At 39.5% G+C, this 18,641-nt stretch overlaps 1 protein-coding gene across 1 annotated transcript in view; it reads left to right on the top strand.

The window, feature by feature from the left end:
• The window catches only part of LOC102072931 (uncharacterized), a 65,086-nt gene that overhangs the window by 30,032 nt on the left and 16,413 nt on the right, over window positions 1-18,641 (top strand). The window contains exons 8-12 of the mRNA XM_074544189.1: window positions 302-443; window positions 7,203-7,307; window positions 9,760-15,243; window positions 16,461-16,555; window positions 17,187-17,293. Coding sequence (XP_074400290.1) covers window positions 15,062-15,243; window positions 16,461-16,555; window positions 17,187-17,293 — 384 coding nt within the window. The 5' untranslated portion in view covers window positions 302-443; window positions 7,203-7,307; window positions 9,760-15,061. The remainder of the gene's footprint in view (window positions 1-301; window positions 444-7,202; window positions 7,308-9,759; window positions 15,244-16,460; window positions 16,556-17,186; window positions 17,294-18,641) is intronic.

Below are 18,641 nucleotides of genomic sequence, written 5' to 3'. Positions count from 1 at the left end.
CAAGGGGCAAACAGTTTGGGGGTTACTTTCCTACCAGGGCTCTCAGTGTCATGTGAGGGAGCCTTAGCTTACTACTTCTATTTTAGTCATTTTTTACAATTAATGCCTGGTTTAAAGGCCCCTTTTTAAAGGTGTTGTTTAAGAGCGGCACAGGAGCACTCATTTTATGAGTTAAAAGGCAGAAATTCAGAATAAAAAGAGGTGCTCAACCCACTAGGATGTAATACAGTTCCCTTATGGAGCATGGGCAGCTAAAGAGAGCCAACAGCTCTGAGAGTAATTTGGTCATTAACCCTTGCAGGCCAGTGTTGAGCACTTCAGTCCCAGGAACAAGTGGCATCTCCAGCACTGCAAACATGTTCCAGGCTGTGGCCCTGCTCAGGATGCAACTCCAGGCAAACACAGCAGAAATAGAAAGGAAAAGGAGACCAAAATGGATCCAGGTACAGTAAAGTAGCTTTCCTACAGTTTATCTCACTGGTAACTGTGTTCAGCTATTCTTCATTAAAATGATGTTTAGTACAGTCCTCAACCTGCCACGCATGGAAGGAATGTTTGTGACCATTGCTGATCTGAAGGTTATAAAATCTCCTGATTTCATGTGATTCTGTGGTAAAAGACTAGATAAACATAGGGCAGCATGTAAAATGGGGGTGGAATATTCCACAGGTAATTACTCTTCTATGATTCTTTCAGTTCTAGATTACCACGATTAAATGGGCTCTGGTCTGGTAGTGAATTAAATCTGTTACTAGTGCTGTTGATTTAGAAGGTTTTTCATGTATCCTTCACACCTTTTTCTAAAGCAAACATGGTGCTGTATGATACATAGCCCTGTTCAATATTTTACATCAAGATAGGAAGAACCTATGAGCATTTCAATTATTTTTTTCCTAGAATACAAGCCAGAAGAAAATTAAAGGCCAAAAAAGGGGAAGTTCTATAGATTTAAGAATGGTTTTTTTTAATCTAAGTTGTAAATAAATTCATTAGCTATTTGGGAATGCTCAGGCAACATCCTTATCAAGCATGCTCAAAATGACTTTCAGTTAAGGGATTTCTGCTCATCATTAAGGTAATTAGAAATGCCTGTGTTAAGACTAAAAGAAGCTACTCAGTCAATTACATCTTTCTGGACCCATAAAAAACATTATTTTGACTCCTGTCAAATTCTGCAGAAATTTTATGTTTCTAGAGGGATAGAAGAAGGAAATTTAACTTCAGAGAAGCTCTGAAAATTTCCCACTACCAAGTTGAGGAAAAAATAGAACTCTAATGCAAATGTATGTGTCATAAGAGATTGAGTACTCATGAAATGAAGCTGCTTGCAAGAAAGTACTATTAAGGCATTAAACCAGTGGCGAAAAAAGTGTAGAAGAGAGGGTTACTAAGGGTTATGAAAAGTCACATAATCCATCCCTCTGCCTGAAGAAAGGCTAGAAGAATAGTGCCTTCAAAGCCAACCTTGAGGCACTGTGCTTTACAGCTCCACTGAAGCTAATTAGGTGGGAAAATTTAAACCTTTCTGATTCAAGCAAGCAAGACTTGCCACCCCTGCCCCAGCTCTGGACACTGATGGTGGCACATCTGTCCATCCATGCTGGCAGGCAGCTGGAGGGAGACACAATATCTGGTCACAGACAGGCAGCCTTATGCAGCACCACTGCAGCTTCAGTGGCAGAAGAGGAGGAAAATTGGCCCTTCTGCCTCACTAATCAGTCACTGCATAAGCCCTTCCCAAAAGCCTTTCATAATTACAAATTCTACCTCAGCTTCACAGCCCTCAGTGTGGCTTCACACGTACTTGTGGTTCCCTTGTAAGCAGCCTGGAGAGGATGGAGGAAATGCCTATCAAATATTCCACTCTTGCACCCAGTTCTTAATCCTGCCATTATCCTCTCAAGACAGGTGTTTCAGTAATAATTTTTTTTTTGCCTTGCTTTTCTGTTTTTGTCTTTTAAAATGTCACCATCTAATGCCATTTCAAGACCATCTAATGCCATTTCATACAAATATAAGGAAAAAAGGAAATAAATGTTTGCACTTGGCAGAATTCTTGAGAACAGCAGAAAAGGTGAGGAAGATAATAAGGATAGGCAGATCAAGATAAAACAGCCATTTTGCAGTCAGAGGAGTGTCCAAGCTCAGCTGGTAATAGAGACTAAAGTCAAGACATGCTTCTAATAAGGCCAGTAGTAACTCACCATAATTATACCTTACAGTAATGCCACTTCATCATCATGGCATAGCTATAAATAGAATATCATCATTTCACATTTTCCAGTAAACTCAATACATTCTGAAATAAGGTAATAAAATCTGTGATTCCAAATAGTGACATATAGAAGCTGCTATTTACCACAGAAACCCCCTTAACAAATGCAGTATTAGGGGTTAATTTTATTTCAAAAGAGAGACTGAATTTTCTTCTGAAATGATAATTTATTTCTGGTATATCTAGGTCAGTGCTTGGTCAGTTGTTTGGTGCATGTGGAAAATTGATTTCTGTGTACATTATTCTGTGATGAAAGAAGAAGTCAGCTGCGTAGCACTGAAGTCTTTTCACTGTTTTGCCTCTTTCCATCAGGTAACTTTTCAAAATCTGTCTGGGAAAACTGCAAAGAAAGCAATGCCTCATTTGCACTTAAATAATTTTGCTGAGGCCAAAAGGAAGACTTAAAGGGCCACTCAGCAATCATAGGAATTTATTCAAGCAGGATCTAAATGCAAATGTCTGAACTTCTTGAATATATTCAGTTCTGGAATTCCAGTTAAGATCCATAGGTATCAAAAATTATACTTTGCATTTGTAGTAAGAGACCATTAGTCTCATTTTATTAGTTATAACCTGCACCCTAGTACTTTTAAGAGGAAGCTGCAAATGTTTACAAAGTTGTGAATTTCCCAGAGTTACTGCAGCTTTCTCAGAGATCTGGCAGAAGTAATTCTTCAGGATCTCAGTAACAAGAGTATTGATGCAAAGGCCATCACATGGGGTATCTGGTTCCAGGACCCAATTTGATCCTGCACCCCCTAGATCTTTGAGAGCTACAGAGCTGGAAACCGCTTTATAAACTCTTCATTTGGAACAGCAGCACTCAGCTGCACTGACATCAAAGCAAATTGGCAAATTAGCCATGCAGTGTTCCCACACGTGGGGCACTTTGGGAAATAAGGTGGCCTTGCTAGCAGGCTCCCAGAAGCTGCCACTCTGCTCTGCTGTGCTGAAAGTAATTTAGATGCATTGTGTTTCTGGGACCTCTTCATCCTCCTGTTCCCAAAAGGCAGGAGTGCTAGTGGAAAATTATTAAAACCTGATATTTTTGAAGGTGACTTGAGACATCAAAAGCACTTCATTGGCAAGCTGCTGGGCTGCTTGCTTCTCCAAAGAAGTCAGCAGAGAGTAGTGCTATAGAATAAATAGCAGCTCAGCATAACCATCACCTGAAATGCATGATATGCAGGCAAGAGAATTGCTTGAGCATCCTAATGTTCAAAGTGAGATCAATAGAAACAGAGTGGTAAAGAGAGAACAGTGGACAAAGGTGAAAGTGAAAAGATGGATCCTGCTGGTAATTTTAGACTAATCTACCTGTCCCTGGGCTGTCACTTGGTATAAATGTGCACATGGCTTCATATATTGCCAATATATCATATGTAATGTTTTTTATTATATTGCATAAATGATGTCCCCACTATGCCTGTACTGCATCTCAGTAACAAATTCACTACTTTAGCATTCCTGCTTGGATTTCACATTGAGGTTTGTCAACTACATGAGTCTCCATTCACTCTGTCATCAGCGAAAATTAACTTTCTTGTATGCTCCTCTTATCACTTTTAGACAAACAGAAACTGTTTGGTGACTCACTTACAGGAAGAGAACATTCCCTCTTACTGTGAGATGATATTAATGACAGTAAATCTTCCTGTGACCTTAGTTAGCTGTCATTTGCTAGGAAATTCCTGTGTCTGAAGAGCAGTAATGTAGCCAATGGTTATCAAAATAAGATTAGAAAAGGTTGTGTGAAAATGATGATTATTTTTTAGGTCTTTTCTTGTATGCATGAAAGCTGTTGGGGATCCATTTCATATTTTTCAGAATCCTGCCTATTTAAACTAACATATTGAAATTAGATTTCATTTAAGAAAAAATGGTAGGCTTTCAAAAATTCTGAAAACTCACAGCCTTCATTGAGGTAATTGAAGACTCTGGGGCCCAAACTTTCCAAAAAGATGAGAACTGTGTTTGAGCTGTAGCAGAAAGGCTCTCCAGAAACTTGGTTGTTGCCCAGCTACTGGAGCAATTCCTAACAGAAGAAGTCTGTACCAGAAGATCCTGTTCTGTTATACACTTCAGCTGGTGGTGTAAATTGTATTTAAAGCAGGGGCCATTTAAGGATTATTCAACCTGTCCAGGAGAAGTGACTGCAGAGTCACAGTCATTCTCAGTGCGCTGGAGCTGCAAAGCTCCTGTCAGACACGACGTGACTGAGAGGTGCTGGAGACTCCAGGGGTGCTGTCAGCACACATTAACAAACCCATTTCTGCATTTCTGTCATCACATCAAGATATCTTTGGCTCACTCTCTTTGGAAAGACGTAGTGTTTCAAAATCCTGGGTCTGAATAATCATTGTGACTTTCATATTTTTGGCAGCTACCTTTTAAGAGCCATTAAGATTCATTCCCTAATATTTTTTCAGATACCAAGACATATTTTGTGGAAAGCTGCTGTAGAAATGCAGCAGCTTTGGTTTCTAATGAGAAGCAATGCTAAAAGGTTAATGACAACAGCTAGCTGTTTGGTTAATTCCATAAATTAGCCAAACCAGAGAGGAAGGGGTTCAAATCAAACATATTTTTTAAAGTCCATTTTGGTTTAGTCCGTAATGTGAGGAAATTGTGCATGACAATTACAAAAGGTAATATTTTATCTCTGTTGTCCTTGTGGTCAAAAGAGTCAGATCCAGAGGAGACGCTGGAGAGAAAGAGCTTGCTGGGCGTTGCTGCCCATCCACTGTGTGACATTGGAAGGAAGCAGCAAACCCTTGGAGCATTCCTGTAAGGGAGGTCATTCTGCACAACAGCCCCTGCCCCGTGACTAAGCTGGGAAACTGCTCCAAAACTATTCAGAACTTTAAAAGTGGTTTGAAATAAAGAGGATGAGTAAATGAAGACAGAATAGGAAGTTTTTGTACAACTCACATTTTTTGGCTGAAGTGAATACAAGAGGACTGGTAGATATTAGTGGAAAGTAGGTAGCTGTGATGGTGTTTAGAGGGGTCTTATGTTGAAGGAAGAGATGAGGATCTGACTCCATGTTTCAGAAGGCTTATTATTTTATGATATATATTATACTAAAACTATACTAAAAGAATAGAAGAAAAGGTTTCATCTCAGAAATCTAGCTAAGCAAAGAACAGAAAGGAAAGATTGATAACAAAGGCAGCTGTCTCGGGCTCTCTGTCTGAGCCAGCTGGGCTGTGATTGGCCATTAATTATAAACATCCAAGATGGGCCAATGCCACCTGTTGCATTCCACAGCAGCAGATAATCGTTGTTTACATTTTGTTCCTGAGGCCTCTCAGCTTCTCAGGAGGAAAAAATCCTAAGGAAAGGATTTTTCATAAAAAGATGTCTGTGACAGGTAGCAGCTACTCTGCTTGAGTAATTGTGTTTAAGTTTTTTGTAAATATTGTCTGTTCTTTTTTTTCCCTTGTAGTTCAGCATTATCCCTGTCAGAGGAAAGCTTTGCAGTGTCTCAACAGTTGGTCAAGCAGCCTGAGTACTTTCATTAAATTCAAATTTAAGAAACAGATATTTGTGGAAGCCAGACTAGTTCTTTCATCTATTTGGGTAATAACTTTTGAGGGTAATAACTGGGGGAGGTGTTAATTTGTGGACATTCCCTTTAATCTCTAATTGTGTAAACGCATCTGGTTGATTAAGGCTTCTATATAATATGAAAATTTACACAATAATAATATCAATATTGCTTCACATAGTGCACTTGTTTAGTTCAGAGGAGTATGGAGTTACTGCAGATAATGTAAGTCAAGTCACCCCTGATGCTGTTCCATAGGAAGCTCTGGTACAGCAATTCAAACTGTACCACCCTGTACTGCAGTACACTTAGCCTGAAATGTTCACTGACACATTCAGTGTACAAGGGAGTGCAGCAATGGACGGTGCAAGTGTTTTACTAGAGGTGAAAAGCTACATTCCTCTTTCTCTTTATCTGTTGACTAAAAATTCAGAAATGTTGATTCTAGAGAAGAAACTCTAGTAGTTTATTTTAGTAGCTCTTTAGCACAAGAATTCAGTTGACTTTGTTGCTGTTGAATCCTAAATATTTTAAGAACACTTCAAAAGCAGTGATTTCACCTCACACCCCTCCTGCTTAGTGAGAGCTCAATCAGATCTAAGTTCTCTATCACAGCATTTCAGGCCTCAGCTCTTAATAGATATGCTTATTAATGTATATGCTAAAGGAAGCATATGGCTTTGCAAATCAGGGAGGATTTTATGTAGTAATAGAATTTTATTTAGAGATTGCTCATTAATTCTTTAAAACAGCTTTTGGTTACAAGTATTTGCTTAAGTTTATGCAACATAAATTGCATATAACTAAAACTCAAATTATTTCTGATGAATAATGTATTTGAACAAATATAGGCCTTCAATATATTTGCAGATCATTTGTAGTCAGCTCACAATTTTTATGTCTGAGCCCATTTTTTCAAGTTGTTTACTCGTTTAGGTTAGAAGTGGGATTTTATATGTCTCCAAGTGTTTACTATGCAATTTTCAAGATTTATGATTTACTGCTTGAGGTGCTTTTTTTCATCTCCTTGAAAATCTCTGGGAGTCCACCTGCCTAATAGCATCCTGAAACATTTATTGTGTTTGGGTTTACTATGCAGGTAATGGAAGGGGAAGCATAAACTGATGAAAAACATTTCTCTGCTTCTTGTGCAAATATTGAATTCATGCAATGGTTGTGCTATCATCTAATAAACTCTTTTGCATTCCTCCTATATGAAAATATATGTGTCCAAATATTCATGGCTAAATAGAATCATCCTATGCATGAATTAGCATAATTCAGATTAAAGCAGTGGAATAAACCTTGAGAAATACTTCAAGAGGAAATAATTTTGTTGCCAAGTCACGTTTGCTGAAACAGAGATGTTTCTTTCAGATCAGTTTCTGAGCACCTGCTGGAAGTGTTGTTGTTCTGGACCCCATGTCCTGGTGTAGCCCCGTTCAGCCTCACACTGACCCTTCAGAGCTTGCATAGACTCAGGTACTTCTCATTTCTTTCAGCTGATCCATTTCTAAAGTTCCTGCTCACCACTCAACCCCTTGCTGGTCATTCAGTCACCCCAAGGCTCCAGTCACACTTGTGCTTTGGAAGGGATAGCTCAGGGGTGACAAGCCCATGAAAATGAAATGGCTTTTGTGGCACTGCTTTTCCTGGGCAACAGGATTTTCTGGGAACCAGAAACTCTGTGGCCAAAGGGCTGCTTGCTCTCCCAACCATTCAAATAACCTCTCTGACTGGTGAGAGTTTCCTGTCAATGCAAGGGATGGGGGGAAGCCAAATGTGGGGGCATTCCCTTTCCACTCAGATCTCTGAGAAAAAATGAGTCATGGATCGGTTTCCACAGATCAGTGGCCACCACCCTCTGCCAGGGGACTGAGTTGCCAGGACAACTGTTGCCAAGACATGCTGCTTTTCCTAGGGAACCATTTCAGAGTGTTATTTCTGTACAGCAAACCATCTCCCATGTCTATTGTTACACCCACGTGAGAAGCTATCAGAGTTTTAGCTCCATGTGGAGATTGGGAAAGAGCATCAAGGGAAGAAAAGTCCAGTTACCAAAGAGGAATTTGTGATCCTAGAGGGATCTGCACAAACTTTGTGGTATGTCAGACCATACATGCATTCTGAAAACGGAGGTCCAAAAGCCCAGAGCTGGGAGCCTCTTCAAGCCATGAGATCAAAATAAATTCCCAAGCTTGTAACACTTTTTAAAAATATTTAGTTTGGAATAGGATAAGTCCTTGGGGATATTCTCCATGGTAATAAGTAGCTATATAAACTCTTGTGATTGAGTACAGTGGCTCTGACCAACCTTTGCATCCGCTAGAAGCAGCAGGTACCATCACCTCACCCAGCCTGGGAAATGTTTTTTTGGAATGACTGATATATCCTCAAAGGATCACTCTTCTCCCTTGGAAAATCACTGCTTGTGAATTTTATATCACCTGAAAAACTGCCTTAGCTCCACTTTGTTAGTGGTACATACACAGCAATACAGAATCCCATTGTTACAGATGTTTTTAGAGTTTGTGATTCAACTGTACTCATTTCCATGTCTTTTAGTATAAAATTCTTTTTGTTCAAGTGGAAAATGGTTTTGATTATTCTATAACATGAGATAACATTCAACTGAATGGCTGTAAGTTAGTGAAATGGATAAACTCCTCTGTTAAGAAATACAAAGAAATTTAACACTCTTCTTGTCCACCAGAGGTCCCTTACAGGCCGCTTTATTCACTGGTGGCTGTGCTTTCACTTGTCTGGTTAGCTTCTGTTGTCTCCCCTATGGAGTACTTTTGGATCAGCTCTTGAAATGCAGGTCCTGAAGACCCTATAATGACTTTGAATCTTTTCCAGAATCATTAAATTTAAGAAGAAGAAAGGAAAAATCCTACTGAAACATAATAAAAATCTTGAAGAACTGTAGGGGCTCCCTTGATCCCATAACCTTGGTATCTACACCATGCTTCACAAGTTTTGCTGTGCATATTAAAGGTTCTTGAGTGTGAGACAACTCTATACCCTGTATTATTTAATCTATATGAGATTCTTATCTGAATTCTTATCAGCTCAATCTTCACAAAACCTTTCTCAATGTGCACTTGAGAAGCAAAATGTGTTTACAGCTTCTGATACTTCAACTGTATGTGAATGTCAGCTCTTGTATGCTAGTGTAGGCTTGAGCTTCATAAACTTTTACTGCAAAATGATGAAAACCCTTGAGAAATCTTTACTTGACAGTTGTCAAATGGGAACAGCTCATCCAGCTTTGGCAAAAGCTGCCATTCTGTATCTTCTATTGCAGCCAGAGTGAAGAGCTGGAAATCTGCCATGGTGTTTTATGAGCCCTTAAGCATCAAGATCACCTGTTCATGGTCTGTGTTTGAAGGAGTCTCAGCAGAAAAAAATGTCCTTCCTCTTACATTTCATTTACAGTAGATGAAGGAAAGGCAAAGGAACAGAGTGGGAATATTCCTGTTCCTCCAAGTTGAATGAAGGACAGAAATTTCCCAGTAGAGTATATAGACCCCTTTAGCCCAACAATTAGATAATGTGTTCTGAGCTTTGTACGGATGGCATTTGTTTTTGTTTTGTTACTGTTTGATGGCAACATTTAACCACTTGCTCAGAGCATATAGTACTGAACAGTTCAGCATCATTCAGGTGTATCAGCATCAAAATATTTTTGTTTGATTCAGTTGAGTACATATTAAGGTGTAAACTCAGGTTTAACCATGAAGCACTGTTATTTACCTCCGTGTCCAGGTATACTGGAGCAGACAAAAACCTGTAATATTCTGTCTCTCTAGCTCCCTAATTCTTTTAATGCTGGGATAAAACCATAGCTATTCTCAAGGATAAAGATATAAATATGCACAGATTTACACAGTGCTTAGTTTTATCGTTGTACTAAACTATGAATTCTTTGCAGGAGTCAAACAGAAAGCTGGGTGCAAAGTGGCCTAGGGCTGGATAAAAACTATTATGGAGTCATGGGTGTTCCATCTGCAGATGCATTCCAAATATGCAAGGTAAGATCCCTTAAAACTCCATGAAGCTGAAGAGAGAAATTTTTTTACTTTATAGTCAAACTTTTTTTGACTTCGTAGTCAAACTTTTATAATGTAATTGAAGTAGAAGAGCTGACTTGGGATGGTAAGAACAGCATCTTGATGTTATTTATCTTCATTCAGAATCTCATGTTTTAAAGCTCACATGTCTTTAACCTCAGATGACAGGAAACTCAGCAGATTTTCAGAAGAAGAGGAGAAGCTCAATACAGGTGTTCTTAATAACTGAGGGATCCTTTGGGAATCATCAACTTTGAATGTCAAACAGAACTTCCTCTGAATTAAGCAGGTTGTTTGGGTTTTTTGGTCTGGTCTGCTTCAGAACTGTCTCATTCTCTCAACAGCCTCTGTCAAGATTATGCTCAGCCTTGCAAGCTGTGTTTTTCCTGTGCCACTGTTCCTAGTGTGTCCTACTGTAGAAATTCCCTTCTCCCTCACAAGAAGCTGATGCTTTTACCTTGTTCTTAATATACCAAGCAGTCACACGACACTTGAAGATTATATCACTAATGAGGCTTGACTATTTCAGGATAGAAAACAAAACAGAAAACAACTGTGCATGTGCACAGTCCTTTTGGCAGGCTGACAAGTCAAGAGAAATAAAGAACTTCAGCTCTGCTCTGTCCTTCTGATTGTGCAGAAGCATGGATGCATGGTAGGATACACAGACAAGGGATAAATCACTATTAATTCACAAGAAAATAATTCTGCATAGGACAGCTTCCATTTTATATATTTCTAAGAGCACTAATTATGCTCACTGTATGAGCACCTATTAGGAATCGTGCTCCATGATGCCTGCTCTGAGGTTTTTTTAAGGCAAGGTTATTCCTAGAGTTTTGTTCTTCAAAAGTCTTTAATCCTGTCTCTAATTGTCTCAATGAAAAGTGTGAAACACTCTGTGAACTCCTGGTTTCAGAATAAAAGCACTCTGATGGTCTGACATCAAAGAGAATCAGTGAGGTAGCTGTGCATTCCTACTCAGTGCTTTAACCATTTATTCTTTTGCAAGTGTCTGGGAGCTGTCACCCTGCTATGTTGTGATGAAAATAATTGGGTATACTTCTCACTTCTGTTATTCCCATATGATATTGCTGCTGGTGAAGAATACTCAAAAGTGATGGCTCCAAAGGAAAGTTTGAAGCTTCAAAAGCCAAGTGCTCTCCTGTGCTGAGCTGCTTCCTTCTTGAAGGAAATCTGCAGAGTTTCACTCGATATTCAGGAATGCACATCCATAAGACCACTCCCCCAAAATAATGGTCTGCAAAAAGAAGGTACATTCAAGGATCCAAACAGTGAGGAGCTCTCTATGCAAATGTGGAACCACAATCAAGTAATTCTGGAGAAAGATGTAGAGATAAGCAGATAAAGAAATTACAAACTCAGCTAAGAAAAACATTTAATAGTTTGTGAATACTAAGCCACCTGCCCTTATTATTTTTTATTTGTTGCTTAATGCAGAATACTAAGCCACCTGCCCTTATTATTTTTTATTTGTTGCTTAATGCAGATATTTACAATAGTCCTGTAAATTCTGTTCTTCATATAAACATACTGGGCTTGGCAGAATTTAGTGAAATTTCTGCTATGTGGAAGAACTATGTTTGAGCAAGATGGTGTCTTGACCTGGTGAGAACCTAGGGGTGGGGAAATTGCTGACAATCCTGTCTGCTTCATACTTCTGCTTTTGCAGGCAAGCAACCTCCAGGGAAGTTCAACAGCTGTACAACAAACCAGACATTTTTGTGGGTCACAAGGTTACGAGTTGAGCGCTGAATGCCGTGTGTTGACAGCGTAGAGATCCCATGGCTGCCTCTTGGCCAAAACAGCAAATGTCAGCCTGGAAATTTCTGCTTCTTATTTAAAAAAACCTGACAGATCTCTAATTCCAAATCTCTTTTTAATGATGTTGGCTCTACAATGTTTTTTCAAATCATGTATGACAAGTAGCACTGCACTGAACTGATTGTTCATTATATTTTTACAGACACTAAATTTATCCTAGCTCTTGAATAGGAAAGATACAAGGCATTAACTGACAGCCTATAACTTCTCTATCTGATGCCATCACATAATAGCTTCAGAATGGAATCCTGGGAACAAAACCCCTCCTGACACTGCTGCACTCTCTGATTGAGAGCTCGAACTTTTGCAGATGGAAACATCTAACAGACCTTAGTCTTAGTAAGAAAATTTTCTGCAAGCAAAATTGCTGAAATGTCTCTTCCTCAGGATTAAATTTTATGTTACCAATGTTACAGAGCCACCTAGCACACAATGTAGTTTCTGTGTCCACACAATGGCACCTTGGCCAGCTGGGCAGTGCCAGCTCTGTTGCAGGAGAGGCAGTCACTGCAGTAAAACAGGTCTCAAACAGCCCTCCCTCTCCTAGGTCACTGAAAACTGGATCCACTGACTGAAAAAAGGGGAAAAACCTTACAGTCAAAACCCAGTGCCTGCAGCTTGCTGATTCCTGAGTTGTTCATTTGCACTGTGCCACAGCCCAAGGCCAGGCAAAGAGCAAATGGCTCACCCCCAGGGCAGCCCCTGTAAATAGGGCTGGGAGACTGAGGTAGGCAATCACCAGGATTGTGCAAGGCAGAGATAAGAGAGGAACCCCTTACCTAAACAAAGCATAAAATAACTGCTTTTAGTAGAAATGCAGAGGATATACCTTTTTCTTTTGGCAGCCTTGTCCTCATGCTAAAAATCCAGCCGGTTTCTGTTTCACTTGTTTCTCCAGCTCTCTGTTGTGCTGGCTGCCAGGCAAGCCAAGCTTCCCTGTGTACTGCTGTGGCAGAGGTGTGGGAAGTGAAGAGTTCTCTTGCTGAGATGAGTGTTTGTGCTGGGGCCTTGCAGCCTTTGCAGGTTGATGCAGACACGATGGTTTGGAGGGACTTTTGTGGGCTGACAAGGAGAGCTGTCAGGAGGGTGGAACCTCACTAAGAGCATTCTGGCCCTGAGTAGTCTGTGCGTAAATACGGGTTTTCTAGGACTTTAATTCAACAGGGCTGTCCTCTGCTGTCATGGTTTGGGATTTTGGGCTGATGACCCAAGAGTTGTCACCTCCTAGACCACATCTGTAAAAAGGACTTCCTGCTGCCTCACCAGGTTCCCCTCTCTGCCATTACCTGCATTGGGTCAATCATGGCTTAAAGCATATTTTAAGGAGGAAAAATTAATTACCTGAGACATCTGCCTCAGGAAAAGGACTTTCCAAACTAGCTACCTCCCAAATATAAGTTTCAGGGCATCTTTCAAAGCCTAATTCTGATCTCTGCTGAGAAATCTCAAGCTGTATAAGCTTTGGGACCTGAAGACTGCCATTAAATCCACACAATGTGATTCTCCACATGGAATTGTCTATCCTTCTAGAAGTGTGGATTGCAAAACCTGTTTTGGAGTTTGCTTTTTTTCTTTCCAGCTCCGTAAGATTTATTCAATTTTTGTGAGAAATTTGGTGCATTTTGCTTTTTTTTAATCTAAGCTGTTGCTGGTGCTAATTGTCATCAATTGCCTTGGAAAGTGATGTTATTGCTGGGAAAACCTGCCACCATTTTGTCAAAGTGTAAACAGGCACTTGGGCTCTTCTAGAATAAAGGATTGGAGCACCCTGGAAAATTATGGATGTAAATAGTTTTTAGCTCCTGGCTGGCAAAACCAACAGAGATTTGTGTGAGGTTGAATCCCTGCCAGGAGTGAACTTATCTGAAGGCTTACATTTTGTTTTCAAGTTTTCTTTTATTTTGAGCTTTGTCTTGTTACCTTCAAGGGTGACACCAGCAATGCCAACTTCCCTAGTATTGTATAATTAACACACTACAGAAAATCAGCAGAAGAAAATCCTTACAGGGTATTAAGAACTGTCTGGATTCCATGGAATTGGATAAGAAATATAAACCAGGATTCAAGTTTGTTGTACTAGTTAGCTAAATACCTTCCTTCTTTTATTTTAATAAGCACCATTGCTCCAAACTTTGATGGGAGCCTAATGGAGGAAGCACAAAGAAGAATATAGAAAAATGGTGCTTCTTAACCTCTGCTTTTTATCCTAATTACAATGTTCCTACAGTAATAGTCTAATGATTATACTCTATATGGTACTTTATCAAATGAAACCTGACAGGGGAGGCTGCTCTCTGTGGGAAATCTTTTCTGAAGACTAAAATAAAGAGAAATAATTGAGGTGAATAGCAGAATTCATCCTGGATTAGATTTTTCTCTTTTTACCCAAATCTGTCAACCAAATGGTGTTTCCTGAGGCTTCTCTTTTTTTGACTGGTAGAACTGGGAAAATTAAGAGAAATTAAGGCCACTTGCCTTTAATATGTAGCTTATGTACTATAAGTTTGTCACAAGTCTGTGGTAGTTTAATTTGGGGGGGGTTTCACTTAAAGAGAATACATGGGTGTGATTGCCTCACATTTGACACTCATATTGCAAACAAGGGCAATCACTGTGGTGCAGCCTGTCAGAGTTTTTACCTTATGATGTTTCTATCTGTTACTACTGTTCTGCTCAGAGAGGGCAGCAAAGGATTGCAGATCTTTTGGAATCCAAAAGGAGCTCAGCTCTGAGATGTATTACTGAGGAAAAATGTGTCTTTTTAATATACAAAGGAGAAATAGGGGAGGCGTTCAGATCATTGGTGCTCAAAGATACTTGAGCTTTTTGTCCTTTAAGGTGTGGGTGTATGCAATTAGTGGAGATTCTGATAAGAGAAGCACTTAATCACTTTGAGCTTAGGCATTTCCTGATAGGTGTGGAGTCCCTGCAGAAACACAATGAGCTGCTGAGGATTCATTCTCAACTGGAATGTTGTATGATTCATTTGGCATGAACATAAAGGCTGTACATTTCAACATATAATGAACAAAACACTGAAATTATTTGTAGCACGGTGAGATTAATGACTGTTGTGATATTAGGTATTTTCATTAGACCTCAAGACTTTCAGACTGTTTTAAGTTTGGTTGTTTCTTTTCAATATGCACAGATACCATCAGGGGCTAAATGCTATGATTCAGACACTATCCCTTTTGCCTGAAGACAGGAGTGTGTTTCCCAGGTAACACCTCAAAATTATGCAAATGGAGAAATTTATTAAATTACTGATTTGTCATGGATAAGTGGACTTAGAAATGATTCTTTTTCATCCTTTCAATGCTTTGGCTTTCACTGCTAGGAGTAAGAAGTTCAGTTAGCACAGAAAAACCTGCAAAGACAATTTATTCCTGCCCAGAAGTTCAGTGCAGTGCTCCTGCAGCCAGTGTCTTCCCAGCTAGAGATGGTCCCAAAGGTGCAAAGGGTGAGCAGGTACAGAGTCATGACCACGTAGCAATACTGTAATTTTGACACTCCCTATCATCCCTTTACTCTTGTTTCATGCCTCCTTCAATCTTTCATTTTGTCTCTTTACTTCTCTCATTTTCTTCTGCCCCACTAGCCTTTTGCAGGCTCTGCACAATTTCAGGAAGCTGAACATGCTTTCTGCATTTATAATGCTACTCTAGATACTTGGCTTTTAATAAATAAAAAAATAATATTGTACATTTTCACAGCAGCCCATAAAATAGAGATGTAATGAGATTTTAATCTGTTCGTACCATTTGTGCTCTGAATCACTTCCTATTATCTCCTACTAAATTATTAGTGCTCCTTCTTTCCAGGGGCCAGCTCTCAAAACCAGAAATCATGCTTGCTAGATTTGCCTCCTAATCTGATGGTCATAACTTGATTGCTTCATCAACAGCAGAATTCCCCCAAGGTGTGATTTGTCAGGTAATTTTTTTCATGCGCTGCTGCAAGCAGCAAATGTCTCCAAAACGCTTTCTGCCATGTGGCAGAACCCAGTTACACTCTCTGCCAAGTGACCAAACCAGCTTCTGCCCAAACTCTTAATAAGTACACATGAAATTGTATATTTTCTTACTATATCACATCTGTGTTATCATGTGTAACCCACCCACCTTGGAATGAGGTGCTTGCCTTCCATCCACAAAGCAAAGTCTGAACATTAGGAAGTCTGAACTTCATAGGAACTGTGACACAAAATTCCAGTGGCATGCACTGAGATTCTGTATAGACATCTTCTGGTCTACTACTCCTCTGTGTGCCTCTGCAATTCCATGGTTGAAATAAGCAAAGCCAGCAGTATCTTTCAACAAACTACTCCAGAGAGGAATCCTTAATAATGCTGTGATTTAGCTCATTTTCTAGATCATACCCTGTGATGTGGGATTGGATTACAGCAGAACAAGATTGGCTTTCTTGTTTAAAAGGATGGAACAACATGAGGGCATTTATTTCATGGATTTTCAGTGCCTTATGTAGGGGTAGTAAAGGCTTTTTCTTCTAAGTAATGCATTTCCTAGGAAATGAAGATTTCCATGGGAATAATTCAATTTTCCTGAGATGTTTTTATTTTCCTGGGGGTGGGCAGCTGGAACACCAAGGGGGAAGGAGTTGGTGTTAGATGCTCTCTTAAAGCACTAAGGAATCATAGTGGGAGAAAAAGTTAGGAAACATTTGAATCATTTTTTTATTTTAAGTTAAATTCTAGGAGAAGAATTGAGAGACCTGTAGAGTTTCCCTGGAAAAGTGAGGCATTCAGGAATAAAAGGAACTTTAGAACTACAAGGAGAGAGTGGAATAAAGGTAGGAGGTAAAAAATAAATTTCTCATGTTTCTATAGTCTGGTTTTCAAACTTTTACTATATTCTCCAAAAAATATTTGTGTTAGTGTCTGGTATTCCTATAGCACCATTTCAAGAAAGGTATGAGTTCCAGAAGTGTGAGGAGCAGAAAAAGAAACTATCTGTTACAGAGGAGATGAGCTGCCCAACAGAACTGGAGGGAGAAATTGTCTGGAATGAGTCACCAGCTTGTTGTTTTCTGTGGGTGAAATACCAAACCCTCTATCTCATGTTAAAAACAGCATTTTTTCTTCTCTCATTCTTTGCCTGTTCATGAGTTTTTGCTCCAACTTTAAATAATTTTACAATAATGACTGCAGCTGAGCACCTGGTCTCTGACAGAAGATGCTTGGCAGCCTCCTGATAATCAATGCCACGTGAAAGAGATATTTGGTTCAGGAGCAGAAATCACAGGCCACACTGCAGATTTGTTCGGATAAATTCCCTGAACAAATCTGCAGTGTGGCCTGTGATTTCTGCTCTGGAAACCAAATATCTCTTTCACGTGGCATCAGATTACAGGAGAGCTGAGCATCTTGGAGACAGGTGTTGTGCAGTCATTTTGGTATAAATTATTTAATAACAGCCTTGAGTCCCACTTATAGTAACTGATGACTTGCAGAGACAAGTAACTGCTTTGGAAACAGAAGCACAGATTTTGGAGGCTGAATTCAATAGACACAAAAAAGGTAAGGTAAAGGTAAGTATAATTTTTGGCCTGGTAAAATGATGGATGTGCTTGTGCTGTGCCCCTAAAAGGGGCCTGGAATACCAAGATAAAGGGTGTATTTATAATTGTTCTCTCTTGGAGATTCAGTTTTGAATCTCCTAGTAAAATACAGATCTCATATTTTAAATCATTATATGTTAAATGTGTGGTTCAAGGGTAATAAGTTATGGCATGCTCAGCAGTCTGGTGGTTCTTTCTGCCTGAGTTCCTCATAAATACAGCGTGAGAGAAGCACTTGCTAATAATCTTGAAACAAATGAAAAATTTGTCTCTATTTCATCTTGGAGCTGAGCTGTAAACTTGGAGAGAGTGCTCTTTAAATGCAGCTTCTGATACATTCTTTTATGATGTAAATAATGGACAGTGCATACAGCCCTATGTTTCTTCAGTATTTAGTGATGCCTTTGCTCCTGGGGCACTTTTATTCTGGTTCTAAAATTGACTGATAATGATCACTTAGAGCCTAGAGTGGTATTTATCCTCTGACTACAGAAGTCCACTGCAGCAGCTACTGACATGGAAATAATTTCTGTTTTGAAGTTTCAGCTATTTTCATGCAGCCCTTCCCATGTGATTGGAAAATGAATTGTGCTGTAACTACAAAGAGGAATAAAACAGTAAACCAGCCAGGCAAGCTGCTTTGTGCGCAGTACAAAATCATGAAAAGAGAATAAAATGATGTGTTCTGGCAATCTATAGGCATCAGCTGAAGTACAGGAGATATAAATCAAAATTTAGATGCAGTGGAAAGCAGATTTTTTCTGTCTTAAATTCAATCCAAAAGCCTGCTACTGAAATGTTCTCCAAGTGGAATTTAGCTCATGCAGAAAAAAAAGGGAAAAGGCCCTGTTTACGTGATAGGTCCTTAATGTGAGGGAAGTGATCCTATAAGCTTTTATGATTTTCTTGATGGGAGCTTCTTTCACCTCAGGTGAACTACAAAATTATGGACTGTATTCCCTAGGAATGGGTGGATATCATGATAACAAAGCCCTACAAGTACAAGTACTACAAGTACAAGTACTACAAGTTTGACAATTAAGAAAAGTGTTTCCATTGGAGGCTGAAAGTGTTTAACCATGGAGGAGCAGATTTTCAATTTGTCTTCCACTTAGTTCAGGACTAAGCTAAGTGCCTCTATGGAGAGAAGGATTGTGGCTGCCCTGGCAAGTTATGGACCCATGGGAACATAGAAATATGTCTGTACAGAGGAGCAATTGATGCCCAGCTCATCTGTTTTATAGCTGTTATTTTCATTGCCTAATTCCCTGTCTACCTTTATAAGTAATGACATTTATTTTCTCTGCACTAGGTTATA

This window comes from Zonotrichia albicollis, chromosome 7 (assembly GCF_047830755.1).
Source record: "Zonotrichia albicollis isolate bZonAlb1 chromosome 7, bZonAlb1.hap1, whole genome shotgun sequence".
Classification (NCBI taxonomy): Eukaryota; Metazoa; Chordata; class Aves; order Passeriformes; family Passerellidae; genus Zonotrichia; species Zonotrichia albicollis.
The sequence above is the reverse complement of the archived record's forward strand: the minus strand, read 5'-3'. Positions and strand labels throughout refer to the sequence as shown.